This window comes from Chaetura pelagica, unplaced genomic scaffold (genome assembly GCF_000747805.2).
Source record: "Chaetura pelagica isolate M959 unplaced genomic scaffold, ChaPel_1.0 scaffold109, whole genome shotgun sequence".
Classification (NCBI taxonomy): Eukaryota; Metazoa; Chordata; class Aves; order Apodiformes; family Apodidae; genus Chaetura; species Chaetura pelagica.
The window spans coordinates 15081503-15102624 of record NW_009970725.1 but is presented as its reverse complement, the minus strand read 5'-3'; the positions used below and the strand labels follow the sequence as shown (position 1 = coordinate 15102624).

The window sequence follows — 21122 nt, the reverse complement described above, 5'->3', positions numbered from 1 at the left end:
CCCCGCGCTGCTTCCTCGCCCGCCGGGCGCCTGCAGGAGGCCTCTGCCGTTACCGCCCGCAAAATACCCCGTTCTGCCCTTTTTTTTCTGCAGAAAAAGCGAATGGCTAGTTTGTAGCAATAGTCTCTGGTCAGTTCCGTAACTTTTATACCTGATATTTAGAATGCTAGAGCAGTTATTAGAGCCAGTATGTGTTTTACACTGCTCTTTCACGAATGAGGAAAGCAGCCTAAAATGGAAGCTCTCTTTACTAAATTGTGGTTTTTTTCTTCGTTAGGTTAGCAGTGTGTTTGATTTATGTGTATTTCTAGAGGTATATTACGGAACTGAACGGTGCTTTGAATTTTACAGGGAATAACAGAAATAACCTGCGTTAAGGTAAAGACATAGAAGTGTAAAGGAAGAAGTCCGCAACCAGTGTTTTTGCTGTAGAAAAATACACACGCATCATAACTAGTATATCCAGACTGAACAAGTTACCTTTCCCAAGTAATTTAAAAATTATTAATAGTACCTGGCGAAGTAAATGAAAGAGACAATTATATATTAAACTGATAAACTTTGTATATGATTTTTTAATTTTACTGCAGCTATGCTGTGAAATATTTTTAATAAGGTTTTTTTGTATTACAATCTTACATTTCCCCGATTTTGTATATTTTGCAAACTCAGGATTTTTTTTCAGGGTACTTAACCCATTTGTTTTATATTAAAGCCAGAGAATACATGTCTGCTTAAAAACAGAAAGATAAAATAGCATATTATGTTTATAAGTAACACAAACTTGTAAAAAATACTCGTAATAGCTGGCTACTTGTTTTTACAGTGAGGTTTTTGTTTAGGTGGGTATTTTCCTATCATAGTATTGTATATGAGATGTACATTCTTGCCCTGAGAAGTGTTTCTCTGTAGAAAAAAAAAAGGTTGAGTATTAGGATGATTTTAGTTCTTCTTGCTGAGAACAGTTCTGTATATTTGCCTCTCAGTTCCACGAATTTGCCAAGGCTTGTGGTAAAGTCCTATGAAGCTTTGAATATTTATGCTAACTCCCAGAGCTCCTATCCAATCTGATTTAATGACTGAATAAATAATGCTGATTTTCATTTTTTTTCAGTGCAAGTTTTTGTTGTGTAATATGTGTTATGTTACATCTAGCATCTCGTTTGTTTCTCCGGTTTGTGATGGCTGGATTGTATGTGGGTAAACTGATTTTAGAACTAGACATCAAACTTCTTTAGACTCTTTTTAGCAAGCCCCCTCCCCCCATCACTGTGGTGTTGTTTCTAGCTGCTTAATAATTTTTTAACCAAGTTACAGGTGTATTTCTGTGCACGGGAGTTGCCAGTACTTGTAAAAACACAGTATGTTGCATCCTGTTATGAAGCAATACAAAATTTGCATTTATTGGGAACTTGGTTGTGAATGTGTGCCAGAAAGATTTATTCAACGTGCACGTGGTTGCTCCCAAAGCTTGTAAACCACATGAACAGGAGAAAACAAGTTCCAGTGTGCTGTATAAAAATAATCAAACTGATTGTCTATTAGATCAAGAGATTTTTATACAAATATTGGTACTTGACAGTTGCTGCTCCACATTGTGGTTTAGGTTCTTTACAAGTTAGCACTTCATTTGAGTCATGTCATACGCCAGATGCTAAAAAATGGAGCTTTCTTAAGTGTGTTAGATTTCCACTGAAGTCCTTTTTAGCTACATTGGTTTTCTGGGAATTCAAAGACTATTTAGGAAATTTGAGAAGACAAAGAAGATGGCGGAAACATAGAGAAGACTAAAGAATGCTTTGTTGTAAAGAGAGATTTAAATGCCCTTTGGGGCATAATAATTGCATGTAGCAGCAGCATCTGAAAACAAAAGGAGAATGCAAAATAAAATATTTTTAATTTTATATCATGCAACATGTCTGCTGAGATTGCATAAGTACAGAGATATAAAGGGATAGTTCATTTAATTGGAGGCTGCTCGTCAATAGCACTTTAGCTGTGTTTTCAGTTGTCTACATAAGGTAAATCTTATATCCTAGTCAAATTGTGCAACATACACACTGAGACCGAAAAAATTAATAAAACTCAACATTCCGAGTACGTGAACAGTATGCTCCTTAAAATAGTGTGTAAATTAGTATGCTTTAGTATCTTTCAAATGCAGGTTATTGAAAGGTTTGTAATAATGCCTGAGGGAAACCAGGCTCTGATTTCACATTGATATTTATGAGTCTAGAATTGTTCGTTCATCCTGGGTGATATTTAACTACTACAGCTATGTGGGTTGATCTGACAAACCACCAAGAATAATATTGTGGCTGTTAACAGCGGCCGTAAAATCATTAATTATTTCAGGTACCTTTGTGGAGATTCATGCTGCTGATTGATGTAAAGGAGCTAGGACTTTACTGCTGGTAGTTCTGTCTGTCTTGAGTCTCATTATTGTGGGAGATAACATGCAAGTTTGAGGTAAACTGTAAGCATAACACATAACTGGGTTTTTTCCCTTCGTTCCTGCTGCATCAATTGCTTAACAATTTGTCCTTGTTAATTTGGTGGCATTAGCCAAGTGTGGGAAGATCTAAGTGGCAACAGCTTAGCTAAGAATGAGTGACATGTTTTCTTAGTGAGAATAATACTAGGTGTAGTAAAGGTTGGTTTAAAAATGTTAATTATAGATAACCTTGATTAATAAATAAGCTTGAAAGTGTTACAATAGGACGTGTAGAACACGAATCTCAACCAGCTTACTGGCTATAAGTAAATTGCATTTTTTGTCATTTAAAGGAAATCCGGCATAAATCCAGTGACTACCCTCATAGAGTTGCAAAATATCCAGAAAACAGAAATCGAAACAGATACAGAGATGTTAGTCCATGTAAGTATCGTTTCTGTAATTACTGCAGTAAACTTTCTAGACTTTTTACTTAATTTATTTCTAAATACTGTAGCTTATAAATCACAGTCATTGTATGTCTTGTATTTCGTTTATTTCTGTAGGCATGTATCCTATGATAAATGTGTTTTTCTTAATGTACGCAAATGTGTATAACAGAAGGGAAAAAAGTTTGCAGGCTAAACTCATTGTGCTGGATGGTGAATGAGAGATGATTGCAAATCATAGTTATTAGTATGTAGGTAGATGTTTGTGAATGGCGAAGTAATATTTTAGGTGTATTTTCTCATAAGGAAGTTATTTTGGTATTGCTTTATCTGTCATTTTTTTAAAAATCGGCATCTCCTGAACACAGAATTTAAGTAAATAAGCCTTGACTAAGACGGACAGTTTCCTTTTGGGGTAAGTGATTCTGCACATTTATAAGATTTTCTGGATAAATGCCGCTTGATTTCTTTTAAAAATACTTGAGATGTTGTTCTTTTTGTCTGTTTGAAGAATGTGTGCATGAAATTGTTCTTTAATTTTCTCAGTGCAAGTGGATATGGTATGGAGTGCTTTGTGTTTTATAACCTGCCATAAAACAGTCTTTCTGACATTATGATCTTACAACTCAGGTGAAGACAGTTTTGTGGTGTGTTGGTTTTTTTTTATCAGCAGCCTTGCTGCTGAGATGTTGTGGAGTTTTTTTAACAGCATTTACTTTAGAAACTGTAATCCAAAATCGGAAAACTATAATAAATAACTTTCAAAAAGACTAGGAAAAAGAAACTTAGGACCACCTTCATTTTTCTATGAAATTTTGAAGTCAGAACAGGTTAAGTGCTTTTTTTGTTCTTTAGTACTAAGTTTCCCAGAGCACCAAAAGCTCATAAAAACCTTCTTGTTACTGATCAGGAATTTTTGGAAGGTTGCTGGTGTATTGGGGCTTTTCATTTGAGAGCCTGATCTGAATATCTATTGTAAGATTTGGAGAAGTGCTGAACTCCTTGTTTCCAGTTGAAAGCTGAGGTAACAGCATATGTGTAGCACTTCTCAAAATTACATGGAGAGGGTCTCGGGTTGAGTCAGGCTGGTCCGATGCAATGCTGTGTGCTGCTCACTAGGCTGCTGCCAGAATACAGACTTGTGCAGGGTGTTCGCACCACGTGGATTCAGTCTGGCTTAATTCTGAATCTCATCCTGCACTCTGATGAAACTGAACTTAAGAGTTCAGCCTCTCTGCTGTGTCTGCATGGCATTACCAAGTATGGCCTGTTTGAGGCATGTACAGCTGTGAAGAAGATACGTCAAGTCTTACTTAACTTCCACTGTACACTCAGCAAAGGGAGGTGGGCCTCTCCTGGACCTTTGTTGATCTGTGCAGAGCTACTGAATGTCTCAAGTTTGCTGTCCTGTTACAGCGCATTGTCAGTGTCTTACCAATGGTGAAGTAGATCATGTTTTATTCACTTGCTGTTTCATGCCTAAATTTGGGATAAGGGGATTGTAAGAAGAGAAGGTTGGAAATTAGATTGGAACCCATGAGACCCAAGTTATGTTCCTGGGTCCAGTATCCTACACAGCTTCTGTGGCAGAAGGTGTATTCATGTGTTTACCATTTATCCTATCCATGGATTTAATTTCTTCGGCACTACTGCAAAGGAAACAGCAGCCTGCCTTCAATGTATTTGTGGTTTTTCTTTATTTTAAAAAAGTGTTTCTAAAAATAAAAATACCATTGTGTTATTCAAGTAGCATCTAATAATGCCTGCGATTAATACCTTAGAGGTGTGTGTTGTATTCATCTCCTGTAGTTCTTTAGAGCTCAGAATTTTCCTTAATCATGGCATGTGTTTTGCGACAGTGAAGAGCACCAAACACCCCTGTCATGATAATGGCAAAGCCTGCTTCTGAAATGTTGGTTTAGCCAGGAGGAGAATAATTATGTGATTGTATTAATCCCTAGACCCTGTGCAAGAGCAGATACAGTCAGATAAAATCTAGTCTTGAAGTAGTAGTTGGGCTCAGGAAAGAGTCATTACATGATAGTTGGCATGAAAGTGTAACATGATGACTGAACTAAGATGGTGAACTTTGATGCACATCTCAGATTTTTGCATTTATGAAAAAAAATAAATATTTTAATTGGACCACCAAGATTGCCTGCAGAGCTGGGCACTAGAAAATAGACTGTACGAGGTGAACAGAGAAAAACACTGTTTGAACTAATTCCTGTTGAATATTCTATGTGTGTGTTTTTAAATGTAACTCGATTGTTTCTGTAGCAATGGTGAAAGTTGAGAGGAGAAAGAGACCTGAAAGGGAATGTATAGTAAATAACATTCCAAGACAGCAGTACCTAAATTTCAAAGCAGCTGGGGTAAAAGCTGTGTGGTTTGGTCACTGCAGGGAACGCATTTAATCACGGTACATTTCTGCAAGGAACTGGCTTTGCAGAAGTGCAGGACAACTCAGTCTTACACAATCTTAATGCCTTGGTCCTTCACTTTGCAAATTTTACTGGTGTTTAACAGCATTTAAATGAAAAAGGGTGATAATACTAATTTTCTGATAGCCAGAGGCATTCAGAACAAGCAGTTAAACTTTTAAGATCTAGCCACTTAAGGATACTGTAAGACATAATTTGATGAAAATGCTTTATGTCTCCGTAGCAGAGCGAAAATTATTTATTAATCTAGATAGTGGCCAAACTAGTCTAAAATCTGATGTGGTATCTCTGCAAGAGGAAATGCAAAGATTATTCTGTTTTATGGAAAAAGTGTCAATTACAAGTGCAGGAAAAAATGCTTTGGGTTAGTTTGCCTCATTTCAGCCTAGGCATGCTGAAACCAATTTGTGTCCCTTATGTAGGTTTCTAGGTAAAAGTCGTTTTCTGTTAGTTGGGAAAAATGAATAATGTTTGCCCATTACAGCTGAGTTTCACATTGTCTCCAGTTTCATAAATATTTTTGTTAGTGTCCAGTTTTGTTGGATAAAGACCTATGGTATGTATAAATTTGGCTGGGTAAAAACCATCAAGACTTATTGCTTGGCCAAAATAAATAGCAGTCTAGCAGTTTGGTATTAGTCTGGAATAGGGAGATGAATATTTTGGCTATGTAGCAGTATTGAAACAGGAAGTTAATCTGAAATAGGTTTGGTTTGACAGCCAGTCATTTCCTGACAGATGAAACAATTTCTCAGAAAACAATGTTAAGAGGAAAATAACTTGTGAGCTTATTATTCTTTATTGATAAGTTTAATGAAACTAAGATTTCTGTTACTACTTTCTTTCTAAATCTTCTCCTTAGTCGATAGTCCAGTGTCTGAGATTGCCTGTAAACACTTTGAGAGATCTACTTACTGTGTTCTCAGATTTAGAGACAACAAGGAAATGCCCTCTGCAAAGTTGGCAGGATTTTTTAAATTATTTTTTTTTGCTTTTGGAGGGCTGATAGAAAGTTTTGTGTGTTTTTATCTTTAGCCTCCCTTTGTAATATGGTGTATAGCCCCGTTTCTTAGGTAATATGAACATTTTCTCCTGATGGATCATGTTGCTGTGAGAGGTTTTTCAGAGGTAGTGACTTCTTCGGTTTCTTTCCTGAGGCCATGAGCAGACTTTGTGCTGGACCTTTCAACCAGTTGTCATGGAGTATATACATAGAGTGTATGTGTGAAGAGTTTCGTGTTTTACAGGGATCAGAGTTAGAGCTGGTGTGGATGATTTTGCACTCAGTGATGATTAATTATAATTGCAAAAATATTCCCTTTCTGACTTGTGTTTCAAGTATATGTGCTGAGAACAGAGAGATGCTTTGTCCAAAATAAGCCTGCTGCACTTCTTGTCCATATTAGAAGCTGACATTGATGATTTTTATTGTCATCTAATGATTCTCTAAAACATTTTTTTACCAGAAACATGTTATGAATGTTTCATATAATATGGAATGTGCTGCTTTTGGAGGTACTTCTTTCTTTGGGGTTGGGGAAGAGGGGAATTGTATAGCACATAGTGATCTAAACTTTATTGTACTTTAAGTTTTTTCCATAGTCCTGCTTAAAAGTGTGGAGATTTTGTGCAGTAGTTATGCCTATATTTCACTATGAATATGTTATGAGCTAGAGACTGCTATGATGGCATTCATTACATAGACCAGTAACAGAGTAGGAGAAAGTCACTTGACCTTTCTTTTGCTTTAGGCTAACTATGAAACCTGAGACTTTAAGTTTAGTGGCAGAATATTGTAATTTGAATAATTTAGCAGCTCAGATAGACTAGAGTTAGATTAGTGGAATGAAGAGGATTTGTTGGTAGGCGGGGAAGGGTCAAACTGGGTCATTGGAATGGCTTATGGCTACATGTTTTATGTATTACTTTATTTAATGCACTAAGTAGTATTTCACCCTTGTTGTTAATAGCTCTATATTTGGGGATCCAGAGATATCTCTTGGGTTAAAGATAATTTTTAAAGTTGTATAGTAGCTTCACTTCTAGAAACTCAGTTGTTTTCAAAGAAAAAACTTCATTAACCAACTGCAAGAGCTGTGTGATGTGAAATGCCCAAAAATTCATATCTCACTTTTAACTGGATGTGTCATTTTCTTTTTAGCATGGGGTGAGCAGATTGTTTTGTAATGTGAAGTCTCAGCTTTATTTGAGTCATGGGGAGTGTTGTCAGTGATATCAGTGGGACAGGGGACAGGTTTTTACTTGAAGTGGGTAATAAAGAGTTTCTTATCTCTGACAACGTGGTTTTGGGAGTAGTTCTCTTAGTGCAGCAGGCAGACTGAGAAATATTTTTAAGATTTCCACTTCCTTTTCATGTGGCATAGTTTGTCGAAATGGGGGAATTAGCACTTCAGAAAATCAGTACTGTATTTTAGCTGTTGTGGGTATGGCAACATTTAAGATAAGGAAGATAAAATAAGATTTAAGATAGGTTTATCATTCACATAAATCTAAAGTACTTTGTAACTGGAAATGGCTTACATATGGGAAATGTGTTGCAGCTAACTTGCTGTCTAAAGTTGGCTTGCTTAATTTAATTCGGAAGAGCAAGCCAGGGCTTGAATGAGGTTTCTGGGTCGTTATGTTCTTTAGGAAACTTTTTCCTTGAAGAAGAGAAATCAATATACTCTGGTGGCTTGCTTTGTTCTGTGGAAAGCATGCCAGTGTATTTACAGAATGGCCTCTGTTTTAGCTGGAGAGAGGGAGGGAGGCTGTGTATATAATTAAGGACTTGTTAAAAAAACCTTTCAAAATTTTATTTGTCATAATTACAAAGGAGACTTTATAAGAAGGAGAAAATAAGGCTAAATATGTGTATACGGATTACAGTAGGAAACCTCATTAGGGCCTCGGCAGTTATCTCCTACTGGCAGCAGTACAGCAGCTGCTGCTGGGTGATTAAACTGTTAACAGGGCTTGCTTACGTCATCTTTCCGAGAACACTAGTACCGGTATGTGTGATTTACTATAACAAGATCTTAAGTTTTTTCCTGTTGGCAAATGACATGTAATATTTACAAAGGTCTTTGGTTTCTCTCCAGTAGAAACATTTCAGATCAAGTGATACATGAAAGAAAGAAGTAACACTTTCCTATCCAGACAAAATAATACAAAGAGTTATATTTTACTTTTAAACACGTGTCTTAATTTTACTGTGTCTTGGCTTTTACAATATTTTTTCTTCATAAAGGTATATAATAAATTGTTTCAAAACTCCTGAAAGTCAAGATGCTGTTGCCTTACAGCCAGAATGCTAATGAAAACAGACTACACCAGTAACTTTCTCATAATTTTGTATTAAAAATAGGTTTTCAGCATTTTTTTTTTCCTCTGCATGTCTGTATGTGACTGCGTATAAAAACTAGCAGCTAAAGGAGGTAGGATGGCAATGCCAAATCTCAGTCCAAAAAAAAAAAGTAAATTTACTGTTTTCTTTCCTTGAGTCCAACAAGATCCTCTGATGGTTGCCAACAGCAGATAGATAAGATACAGTGTAAAAGTAGATCAAGACCCAGTAAATGTACTTTTCCCAGGCTTCCAAACATATGGGAAGTATTTATAAAATTGTATGAGCAGTCCATAGAACAAGAATCTGATTCAGTAACTATTTTTTTATTCCCATCAGAATTTTGCCTCTCTGGGGTTGTATTCATGGATTTCTTAGATAAGCCTTGTGCTGTGTAGGGTCGCTGTGATAGAGGGACTTAATCTGAGCTCAGCTATCCTAGCTGCTCTGAATGTGATACTTGGTAGTTGCTTGTGTCAGAGCTGGTGGATTTCGTGCATTTCCCAAGATGTTTGTCACAGGGAAGGTGGCATTTTGGTGTGGGGATAGGAGAGATAAAAATGGGCTGCCATTTCAATAGCAGCTGTGCCATCAGTCTGCACCCTAAATGAGTTTTGTGGGTTAGACCAGGTGAATGTAGGTTAAAAATTGGCATTGCACCGTAATTCACTCTCAGATCTGTCAGTTTCTTTACGGAGTCTCTTGTATCTTTTTCTGAAGTGTGTTGAAGTCTCTTAATTTGCTAATTTTTATTTACTCTTTTCATAAACAGTTTGTCTAGGCAGTTGAGCTTCAGGGGGTTTGCAGTCATTCCTGGCATGCAATTGTGTACAAACAAAAAACGTTGTTTATTTAATACAGTTCTAATAAATAGTTGAAGAATTACTAGAAACAAGTCTGGTTGCCTAAATGTCTCCTAGACAGTAATAAATCAGATACTAAGAGGTTCTAGGAACAGTGATTTTTTTTAATTTTTTTTTTTAAATTATGCAGTGTTTCAGTATGACAGTCTGATAGTATTTCTCATATTAATGTTACAATTTTAAACAGTCCTTTGCTTATTTCTGCTGTAAATACGAGAATCTTCTGTCTTGTCTGGGGAATCATGAGACATTAAAACTGTAGTTATATTAGGCTCCATTTAGTTTGAAGATTTGTTAAATAGCTACATTTTTGCATGTACCCCTTCTTGGTATTTTTAATTTGTATAGTATGAAACTAAAGTACAGGGAAAATCTAATTGATCATTTTCATTTTGTTTGAATTACTGAAAGTAGAATATTTTTTTTTCTGTGTAGTTTAACTCTGTGAATCTACTTCAACCTATGAAACTTAAGTCCACAAATAATCTTGAAATTCTGAACTTAAACGAAACCATGCGGTGAAATGATGTGGTATGAGTTGTGCTACTCTTGTGTTACAAAAATGCAACTGTTGAGAGATGGCTGTGAGCATCTTTTGACATGTGAGGGAGGATTGATTTGTGTGGCTGTTTTTTAACTGGGTATTCCAGTTTTCTGAGCAACTTCTATTAATAGCTGCCTGAAATTACTGTGATGGAATGCTGAGGAGAAAATGAGACAGGCAGTTATAAAAATTACATGAGAAGTTAGTTTCATGTATATTTGTAGTTTGACATTTGGCTAGTACTGCAGAATTTATTTCTAAGTGCTTGTCAGACATAAACTTGCCTGTTAGAGAGTATTCATCAGGATGAACACATCATTAATTCTTAATTTTCTTTGAATTTTAGATGATCATAGTCGTGTAAAACTGCAGAACACCGAGAATGACTACATCAATGCCAGCCTAGTGGTCATAGAAGAAGCTCAGAGATACTATATTTTAACACAGGTAAGTAGTACCAATTACTGGGTTATTACACTGATTAAGAATCTAGGGGAGGGGGTTTTGTACAGCTGTAGTTTATATTTCAACAGTTCCTTGTCTCTGAGAATTATATATATCTCATACTAATTTCCTGTTTGATCTAGTTATGAACACATTAACTTTTTCTTAAAATATAAAAGGGAATAGTATGGATATTTTACTGCATGCAAAGCTTTTCAAATATCTCGTTCTTTTCTTCAGTTCTTTTGGAAATAGGTTGCAACAGTACTTTTACCCCTTATTTTGTGTTGTATCTTATGAACATGCCTGCAATAGCTTTTGTTCTAATGGCACAATAATATTTGATGCCCAAACTGAAACATCCCTTCCCAGAATTCTGAAAGTATTGTTGTATCATTTGGTCTTTTTTACTTAAAAACAAGCTACTGGCATGATCTGTGCAGGGAGATTACTTTCTTGCCTGTCATTTATGTCATTCTATTAATAATTTTGTTGAACTTTTCAGAGGAAGACATTTTCCTATTTCACACAGTGAACTATTAACTTGTGTTCAAGTACTGCTTTGCCTAGCATTCTCCCACCAGTTTTCTTTTCTTTATTACACAGGGTCCACTACCTAATACATGTTGTCATTTTTGGCTAATGGTATGGCAACAACAAACCAAAGCAGTTGTCATGCTGAACAGAATTGTTGAAAAAGAATCGGTAAGTAATGTAAAGCCTGAAGTTGTAAAGTAAGCCACATCATTTTCATACAGTTGAACAACGTTTAATTGTTGTGTTAAAAGAGCTAACAGACTTTCTCACTGGTGTGCAGTGTAGCATGTACTTAATATAACGTTAAGGGGACGGAGCCGAGAAACAATATTCTGTTCGTTGCAAACGGTTTTTGATAAATACACATCTGGAAAGGGTAACAGTAACACCCTGAGAAAGGAGGATGTACAGATAGAAGTATGATGGAGTAAAAGCAGTATAAGATGCTCTAGAATAGTATGGAAGGTGGGAAAATAAGTTTGAATTAAAGGATCTTTAGATTATTTCTCCTAAATCTAACAAAATAGTGTATTTATTAAATATTGACCATAACAGTTTGTTACAATGTAGACAAGCTGCTGCCCAGTAACTGTCAAACTGGTCTAGTTATTTTTGGTTCTTTACAGCTGGTGATGTACATGCAGCATACATGAATCCTGTGTTATCATGTAGTTTTTCTGCTAATGAGTCTAAAACCACTGTGGATTTTGGTTACAAATGCATGTCATTTGTGGTTTATGGTTTTTCTGCAGAGTAGATTTTTTAGTGAAAAAGATTTGACTAGTCCATTAAAAAGTCACTCATTTTCTTGCGCAGAAGTTTTCTTCCAGCAAGTTTGAGTGCACAACCAGAGGAATAAAGGACAAGAGATGGTTTTTGCGTTGCTTGCTTATTTCTTCTCACTAGAGTCTCCCAGTATTTGGCAAGCCTTGGGAAAACTGGTTGTGTTACACCAGCTCAGTAAATGTGCAGGTGTGCATGTTAGAAATGGAGGGGGATATAGCTGAATGAAGGTCTCTTCACTGTAAAGAGTTTGAGAGAGGAGAGGGAGATGGGTTAAGATGTATCTCAACATGCTAGGTCTGCCGTGAAAGAGATCATAAACAGATAAAGCTAGAATGCATAACAGCTATAACAGTTATAGTAACTTGCCTGTAACCATTATGGATTGAGACAATTCCTCAAAGTGGGAGCAGGTACTTGAATTGTAGTGAACAGTGGGGTCCCAGAATCTGCTCATGCAAAGCACAAGATACTAGAATACTTAACCAGATTTTTCTTTTTTTTTTTTTTTTTTCTTCTGTTTTTAAAAAATGAACTAGGTGAAGTGTGCACAGTACTGGCCAACAAAAGAAGAGGAAGTTATGACATTCAGTGAAACAGGGTTCCGTGTGAGGCTAGTATCGGAAGACATCAAATCCTATTACACAGTACATCTACTGCAATTAGAAAATATCAATGTAAGCTTTTCTGTTTGTATAGCACATATTCCTGGGCTTCAGTATCTAATTAAAACCACTTAGCATATTGTCACTACAGGTTTGATTGAGCTTTTACACTCAAAATTTTAATGCACTTTGCTTCTTATAATTTTGAAGATACATGTGTGGCATATAAGCAAGGGAGTTAGACCTGAATTAATCTTTATATTAAAACAGATAACAGCTTCAGCATTTTTATACCTTATTTTCCATTTGGCAGTAGCTTAACATACTGAATTGTAATTGATGGTAGTGGTGATTCTAAAAGGAGCTGTAAGAAATAACAGGAGGAACCTAGGAGTTGGAATTTCTAATTTCTTTTGAATATCAGGAAGCAGACTAAGTAATTACTGTTTTTTAATGGAATGTTAGTTTTTCATATAATTCAGTCCAGCTATCTTAAGTTTTTATGGGGCGGGATGCTTACCACCTGTAGATAGGTAACTTTATCTCCTCTTGCTTACCTCCCCTTTTGCTTCACAGGACCAACCATCCTTTTCTCTTAAAATTAAGCACTTTGACAATTTAATCAAGTTAAGCTCAGAAAAATTGTTCCTGGCCTGAGCTTGGGTTGGAATTTGCTGCTTCTGTTTCAGAGCTGAAGACAGGATTGAAGAGCTTGTCTGTTTGTTCCAGCTATGTCTTGTAAGATATTCTCTCTCCCTATAAACCTTGCCTTATATTAAATGAAAGTGCTAGTATGGCAGGTTTTATTCAAGATTCTTATCAGTGGATTTGGGAAAGGAAAGCTTGAAGATATTTTTTGTATGTTGTTTTGTACAACTAAGCAGTGATATATTTGGTCAAAAATATTTAAATTTATAGTAACTAGTAATGGTACTTTAAGATTTGTTAATTCGAAAACTCCCTCATTAAATGAACATGATAAAACTTGGCATGTTGTTCCTTGGTCCATTCAATGTAAGAAGAGATTTATAAAAATCTGTCTTACTGACCTGAATATTTTTTTATTAGTTGTTTGTTTACTGACAGCAAAGGAAAAAGGAGTAACTTGCAAGCTAGTCCTGGGAAAGAATAACTTTCCTTTGTGGAAAGCTGAGGCAAGTTTTCCTAACTACCAAAAAGGCTTCTTCATGGAATTTTCTGGTTGATGTTGTCCCCTAATCTTAAACTTTCCATTTTCAAAGGATGCAATTTTCATGATAGATATGCATTTGGGTACAACATTAGCTGAAAAATAGAGAAATCCCCTGAGGAACAGCATGATGTTGGAGCTATTGGCCACTTAAATTTCTGAGTTTATTTTGGTCTGGTAGTACAGGCTCATCAACACTGTACAGAGGTTCTTGTATGTCATGTTACTCAGTTTCATGAATACTTAGCCAACTTACTGTATTGGCTGTTTATTTTAATGGCCCTAGCACTCCTGTAAGGCTCCACGAGTATAAACTCCAAAGAATACTCTTTTTATACAAGTGCTACAAGAAGGAGAACACACTTGGTTGCTCAAACAGAAAAACTACCTAGTTTCTAGAATAACACTGCAAACGTTAAGTGCAGCCTTTTGTAAGAATTTGATAATTATACCATGAAACTTGTGGGAACTGAGTATTCACAGTGACTTGAAATGTGAGCTAAACTATGTTTATACAGGTTATTCTGCAGGGGACTTTGGTGGAGGCAGAGTAATAAGACACTTAGCCATGTGAAATATAAGATGACGTACAAACCAAATATACTCTGAATTCCAGGAATACTTAAAAAAAAAAGAGCATTTCCTATTCCAGCTAGAAATGTGTTTATATTATGACTGTTTTGAACCTTAGTGAATTTGCATTACTGCAACACATCTCACTTACTAGATAAACAAAATACATATGTATGAAGTGCTTGTTTAATGTTCTTACCAATGAAACAACCTCTGAATATTTGGAAATATTGTTGGTTTTTTTGCTTTATTTTATTAAAGAGCAGTTGGAAATACGAGTGAAATTGGGGGTGGCAATGTTTGTTTTTTAGTATTAGATCAAGGCATTTGGTGGTTTTATTTGTTTATCTGTTCTAGGTAAATATTTGGTTTTGTTGTTGGGGCTAGTTTAGTCTCATAAAGCTTTGGAGAGGAGATGGTGTTTATTTGTGTATTTCAGAAACTTTTGAAAATATTTCTAATCTGCTTTGTCTTGCTGGTGCTTATTGCAGAATTTCTTTGGTTTTTGCGTGACCCGGTCTACATTTTAGAATCTAGAAATTTGAAGCTGCCTTTCCACCATGGTTCATTGTGTATCTATCCTCCAGAATTTTGTTGTTGTAAATGGTTACATTTTCTGAAAGTTGACTGCTGCTTTCTGCTGTAGTTGCTCAGGTTCAGAACTCACCTTGAGGAGAATTGTTAGATGCTAACAGCTAGCTTCTGGAAGACTCCACTTTGTGTTGAATGTGTATTTTTATATTATTCTTCATTGTTGCTTCTAGCTTTCATTGTCATGAATATAAATACGGTTTTTTAGAGAAGGAAAACTTGTGTTTTCAGTAATTTCTGGTATGGCAACCCAGATAGCATGGAGGAAGATAGTGTTCTCATAATGAATGCTTATAAGCAAAACCCCACTATGTTGATACTAGAGTGTTCAGAGAAGCTATGTGAGGGCAAAGGAGCAACAGTACTTGAGGGAAACCAGGGATTGACTGAGTGAGGAGGAAGTGGAGCACAGGGAAAGAATCAAAATTGCTGGAGGAACCTTGATGAGCATATCCCAAGCTGGGTTCCTAGAAGTAAGAATAAAGCAACTGAAGGAGAGATTTGAAAATAAAATATCTGCTGGAGAAGAAAGAACTGAAAGTAATTAACAAGATTTGATATGACACGGTATAATACTTTAGAGTAAGGTCCATTAATAAACTCCAAGTGGAATCTTAAGTTCTCTGCAAACAGCAAATATATGGAAAAACCCATTAGCAAAATGGATTCTCAATTTGTTACCAAGCCTCTGATGGCCACTGATGTCAGATTAAGGTGATACAAGACTGCTTAGTGGCCTTCACTGTCTGTCTGATCCAGTGGATAAACCAGGAACTGCCAGTGTAGTTCAGGAAGATAATACTTGCTTTGCTGCTAGTTTCTAATGTCCAAAATTTTTAATGTACTGATAGTTCTTTGTGGGGGCAAGCAGTCTAATGGCAGGCAGTGTTTTGTGGTATCTTTGTGTATGGATGTGTATATGTGTCTCACTCTTACAGTGTTTTGAAGGGATTTCTGAAATACGGCACATACTTGCTTCTAAATTTATAGGTTGTCTTCATATCACGTTGACTAAGTGCAAGGGGATTAATTTTGGTCTTCATGACCACAGAAATAAGACTGAGGTGTTAGGGTGGGTACTCCTGTCTAACAGGAAGGAGGAATCCAGTTTCACTTGAATATCGAGTCTCTGGCAGACTCCATGGGCATAGCTGTTGATATGTTGACTTACAGGATGTGCACTTGTTATTAAAAAAAAAACAAAACAAAACAGTCCAGGTGGTGAGGATTATCTGGCTCCCATTGTCCTCAATACCATTTTTGTAAACATGTTGAAAACCATTTTGCCAAGCACTGGAATGAATTAATAGAACTAAAAGTTTATTGAATAGTTTGAATTTTAGCACTTAGAATGTTGCCCTTAAAGCATGCCTTCTTATTTTTGTGATCAAATTAGTTGCTAATGCACTTAAGGTATGATTGTTAAATACAGGACCACTGAGTTTGTAGGTGTATTTAATGCCTTCTTATGTTAGACCACTTCAGTAGCCCTTAAACTGTGATATGAAGGCTTTGATAAGGAGTGTGTGAAATTTGACAGATCAGCATTTTTATATCTTCACCAGTTTACTTGACACTGAAGTTGTCAAATTCCTCTGAACATTTTGTTAGTATTTTATTCATGTTCATAATCTCAGATTAGTGAACAATCCAAAGTTATTCTAAGATTTCTGTACCCTTTTGAGTGATTGGATAGTCATTGAAAAAAAAGGTTATGACAAGGCTCATTTTGATGAAAGTCTAATAACATTAGGTTATTTTTCTGCTCAAGTCTGTATGTGAATGTCTGCTTGTGACCTGGAGCATGGCTTGTGGTTTCTTGTCCTTGAACTCTGCTGTTAGTGTTACCAGCAGTCGTTGGAGAACTGTGCAGTGTGGTGGTAGCTTGCTGAGTTTATTAGTTTTAGCTGTGTAGGTTATTTACTGAAAGCTTATCCCAGTAGTTTGTGAAACTTTTGCTAGAATGGTTTGACTGGGTTTTTTGAATAGTCATTTAAAAGCTCTCCCATTATTATTTAAGGATTTTTTTGTTTTCTCTCTTTCGGTAGCTAGTCTTAGGGAATACATCTTGGAAGAACATGTTGTGGTTGCTATCAAATAAGCTGGTTCTCAGTTACTGTTCAAAAGTGTGTTCCCAATGTATAACACAGATAAAATTTTTTATTAATGCCTGAGTTTTGAAGTCCAGCTTAGTTCTTTAAGAGAGTGTCTAGTTTCCTGATAACAATTTTAATAACATTAGTTGTTCTTTATAATTGAGTTTTTGTCAATCAACGGTTGTGAGTCTTTAGCAAGCCAAGCCTTTTCTCATTGTAATCCTGCATCATTTCACATAAGTGATAGCTGCGCTGAGTGACAGGGGGAGTTCTTTAAGAAAGGGTGATATGATTATTAACAAAAAGACAGTATTTCAGCTGAACAGCTTGACTGCCAAGCATCACTTGAAAGAGCCATTCTGTTTAAGAGAGAAAATGTGGGGTGTTTGAAATAGTCAAATGGATTTGGATGTCTGATTAGAAACTGTAAGGCCAAAGATGACCAGCCGGTTCCAGTGCTCTGAGATGAGACTCAGAGTGAAAGAGATTAGGTGTTTTTAAAATGAGCTGAAGTGGTGGGAAACTGTGGGATGAATAAAGCCTTCATACAGTATGGGAAGGGAGAAAAAATTATGTGGGTTAGAGCTGGATGAGATGTACGACAGCATTGTTTAATCCTTCCTGTAGAGATACCCGTTTTCAGATTATTGTATGAGCAGCGTGACTGGCCTTGTGCTTGAAGCACTACTGATTTTTTTAGAATGCTTACTGCTTGTTGCAGTATGAGAGTTGGGGGGGGAAATCCACAGGTTACCTTTGTTTACTATAGATGAGGGCGTTTTTGCCTTCTTTGGGTATAAGGGAGGCTTTAGTCTAGAATACTATTTAAGAATCTTGAGGGACAGGAGTAGAGTATCAGTTACCACTTCAAAGAATCATCTAGATTCACAAGAAACCACTTTAAACTTTGTTCTACCCAGTCTGTGCATTTAGTTAATCTGTCTAGCTTTCCTTTTAATCTTATTTTAAATTGATGAGTTGTTTTTCTTGGAAATAGAGAAAATAGCTTGAGTGTTATCTCTGAAATTCTGTAATTCCCAGATTTCTTATGAAAATGTGTCTCCATGATTTTTAAACAAATGGATCATTTGACTTGATAGATTTAGTGAGATAAGTCAGTAGTTGAAAAACTAGGTACAGAAAACCAGTAAGATGCCAGTTGAAAGTGCAAACTTTTTTTAGTGCTTTGCTTCAGACAAATAAGAATGGGAAATTCCAGTATGTTTGTACAATTTAGGCCTTGGTAGGTTTTTTTTCCTTTTGAAATCTTACTCTGTACTCCATTTCCCAGTATGATGGATCCAGCTCTGTTGTCCTGGTTGAGCTCTTAGCCAAAAGACACTATTCCTGGAAGATAACTGTACATTTGAGAGTGATTTGAGTAATTTTATTATCCAGTTTTCTCTGAAAGTATTGGCAGTCTTTCAGTATTAGGCATTCAAGGCAAAGGACAAATGGGAGAGTATTTTCGTTACTGTTCTAAGCTTGAAATGGACTGTTCTCATTTCACAAAGATGTTTTTGTAAGTTGCCCCTCATAAGAAGTTCAAACAAATTGAGGAAGAGATTAACAATAGAATTGGTTTGGATGTCAAAGCTATATTTTACTGTTGCTGAAAAATAGCTCTTCTGGAATACATTGACATTTTAAATCTTGTGTTCCAACTTTGTGGAGGTTTATGTAGGTTTCAGACTACTTGAAAAATAAGATGGTCTGAAATATGTTTAGTAAAAATATGATCTAAATTTGTCATCAAAGCTTTTCAGATATATAGATGATTTCTTGCAGTACTTAGGAGAGGAGCTGCATGGTTCTCAAACAACTGCATAGTTTGGGAATCTGTCTTTCTTACTTACAAAGAATTTATATATCCAGTAGAACTCTTGCTAGACATCCTGCTATATGGGTTCTTCTAGGATTTTTCTATAAAGCTTCCTGCTTCTCTCAGTAGTGTAGTTAGTATAAAAAGGATGCTAATACCTTTTGATACTAAAACTTGCCCTGAGCAAGAGTGGAGAGTGCTTACAATGCTGATGGGCATTTTTTTTCAGTCCTGTTCATGTTAGCAGTCTAATAACTGCTGACAGCTATTAAGCTGCAGAAATGGTAGAAAAAGAAGAATGTTTGGAGGCAAGTAGTAGAGCAAACCGAGTATAATACTGAAAGGTTGAGAAGAAGAAAAAAAAGTGTATGGTAATAATTGCCAAGGGGAAAACTACCAACATGGAGGAAAAACTGCTTCAGGTTGCACTGTTGGTTGTCATCCAACTTGAAGCAAGTGACTGGATTGTTTTTCCAAGTGGGAGGTTAAAAATAGAAAATAGGTATTGGTTTAAATTGGGGAAATGTGTGCTAATTAAACAAAGATAGAATACTTTCTAGTTGTATTGTATATTTGTTTTCTCTTCTAGAGTGGTGAGTCCAGGATGATATTTCATTTTCATTATACTACATGGCCAGACTTTGGAGTTCCCGAGTCCCCAGCTTCATTCCTGAACTTCCTGTTTAAAGTCAGAGAGTCTGGCTCCCTGAGTTCTGAACATGGACCTGCAGTAGTTCACTGCAGTGCGGGGATAGGACGTTCTGGCACGTTTTCATTAGTAGACACTTGTCTTGTTCTGGTGAGTGTTTGGTCATTTTCTCTGCCACCTCTTCTGACACCCTGCCTGTCTTTCTAATATGGATTTTTTGGTCAAAAGGCTTTAAAAGCATTTAAGTTAATGGCATGCTAGTGAAAACGTTATTTAGAGATCATCCTTAATGCAGCATGTAATGGAGGATGGTACAGAATTTTCTCTAGCTGTGCAGCCCTCTGGGAGGGAGGTGGGGCTTGGTAGGCAGTTGCAGTACGACATGAATAAGTTTTTTGCTTACTCTGTTAACTGCATCATCTGTAATTGCTCATGACTGGAGTGAACTTGAAATCTTAAATAATGTTTAAAATATCTTTACATTTTGTTGCATTTTTAAGACCAGACAGACTTTTTGTCTTTGGCTGTGCTTGGTAATAGTGAGAAGTACAGTACAGGGTTAGGTGAAATAGGATTTCATTTACATTTTAAGACACTTATCTTCTGGTTTGGTGAAGTCCTCTCTATTTTTTTTTCTTCAGTTTTTCTTCTGCATTTTGAAAAACAGAAGTGTTATTTTGATAGAAGTATACTTTAATAATGAGGTGAATTAAAGTGATCATTGCAAGGAGTTCAGATATGTGGTTAAAAATACCCGATGAATGTAGTGTGGGGATAAGTGTGTTCATTCCTCAGATTAGGGATTTTGCTTGAAACAAGAAAACTTCTGCCACATTCCATCATTGCAAATTGCTGTTCTATTCAGGAGAAACAGAAAATATTGCTTTATAGTTCTGATGCTTACAGTCCTATTTCAAAATACATACACATGCCTGAATAAAATCAAGTGTATCTAAATTTTTTTATTTTAAGGCTTGATACTAGTGTACTGATTTATTTGGTTAATACATATGTGATAATTGATGTGTTAATAATAAGCTTTTATTAGATGGTTAACTTTTTCCCTGTAAAAACTATTTAGAAACAATTTGAGATGTTACTTTCATATATAGGTAATGGAAACATGGAAGAAATTAATTTTTATATTTAATTCTATGACTCATTTTTACTTGTAATTATTTTTTCTGTGTTGTCTCCATCAGTAGCAATGATGCTTTTAATATAACTTTCTTTACAGATGGAGAAAAAAGACCCATTTTCTGTAGATATTAAGAAGGTATTACTGGATATGAGAAAATACCGAATGGGACTTATTCAGACTCCTGATCAACTAAGATTTTCATATATGGCTGTAATAGAAGGAGCAAAATTTATAATGGGGGATTCAACTATACAGGTAAATTTTTAGCTCCATATATTAAAACGTGAACAGTAGACTGCTAACAGTAGTTAGGAATGATGTATAAACTATTTTAAACCATATAACTTTGTGGGATTTAAATAACTTGCCTTTTTCTATAGGCATATAGAAGGCTTTAGAGGGTATCTGATCAGCGCTTTCTATTGGCTAAACTTCTATATATTTATCCCCTCTTAGATAAATATAAAAATAACTTATCTGTGCTAATGTTTATAAAAAAAGGTTGATATCTTCAGTACTGGAGGGCAAAATAATGCCCAGTATTACTTTGAAAAGATAGCAAGGATCCTAGGTTTTATTTTTGCTATATATTTTTCTAACAGTAAAATTGTT

At 35.8% G+C, this 21122-nt stretch overlaps 1 protein-coding gene across 1 annotated transcript in view; it reads left to right on the top strand.

Moving 5' to 3' along the window:
- The first annotated feature begins 163 nt into the window (after positions 1-163).
- Positions 164-21122, top strand: part of PTPN2 (protein tyrosine phosphatase, non-receptor type 2) — a 31140-nt gene continuing 10181 nt past the window's right edge. The window contains exons 1-7 of the mRNA XM_010006878.1: positions 164-257; positions 2762-2878; positions 10427-10527; positions 11131-11229; positions 12384-12521; positions 19310-19519; positions 20607-20765. Coding sequence (XP_010005180.1) covers positions 164-257; positions 2762-2878; positions 10427-10527; positions 11131-11229; positions 12384-12521; positions 19310-19519; positions 20607-20765 — 918 coding nt within the window. The remainder of the gene's footprint in view (positions 258-2761; positions 2879-10426; positions 10528-11130; positions 11230-12383; positions 12522-19309; positions 19520-20606; positions 20766-21122) is intronic.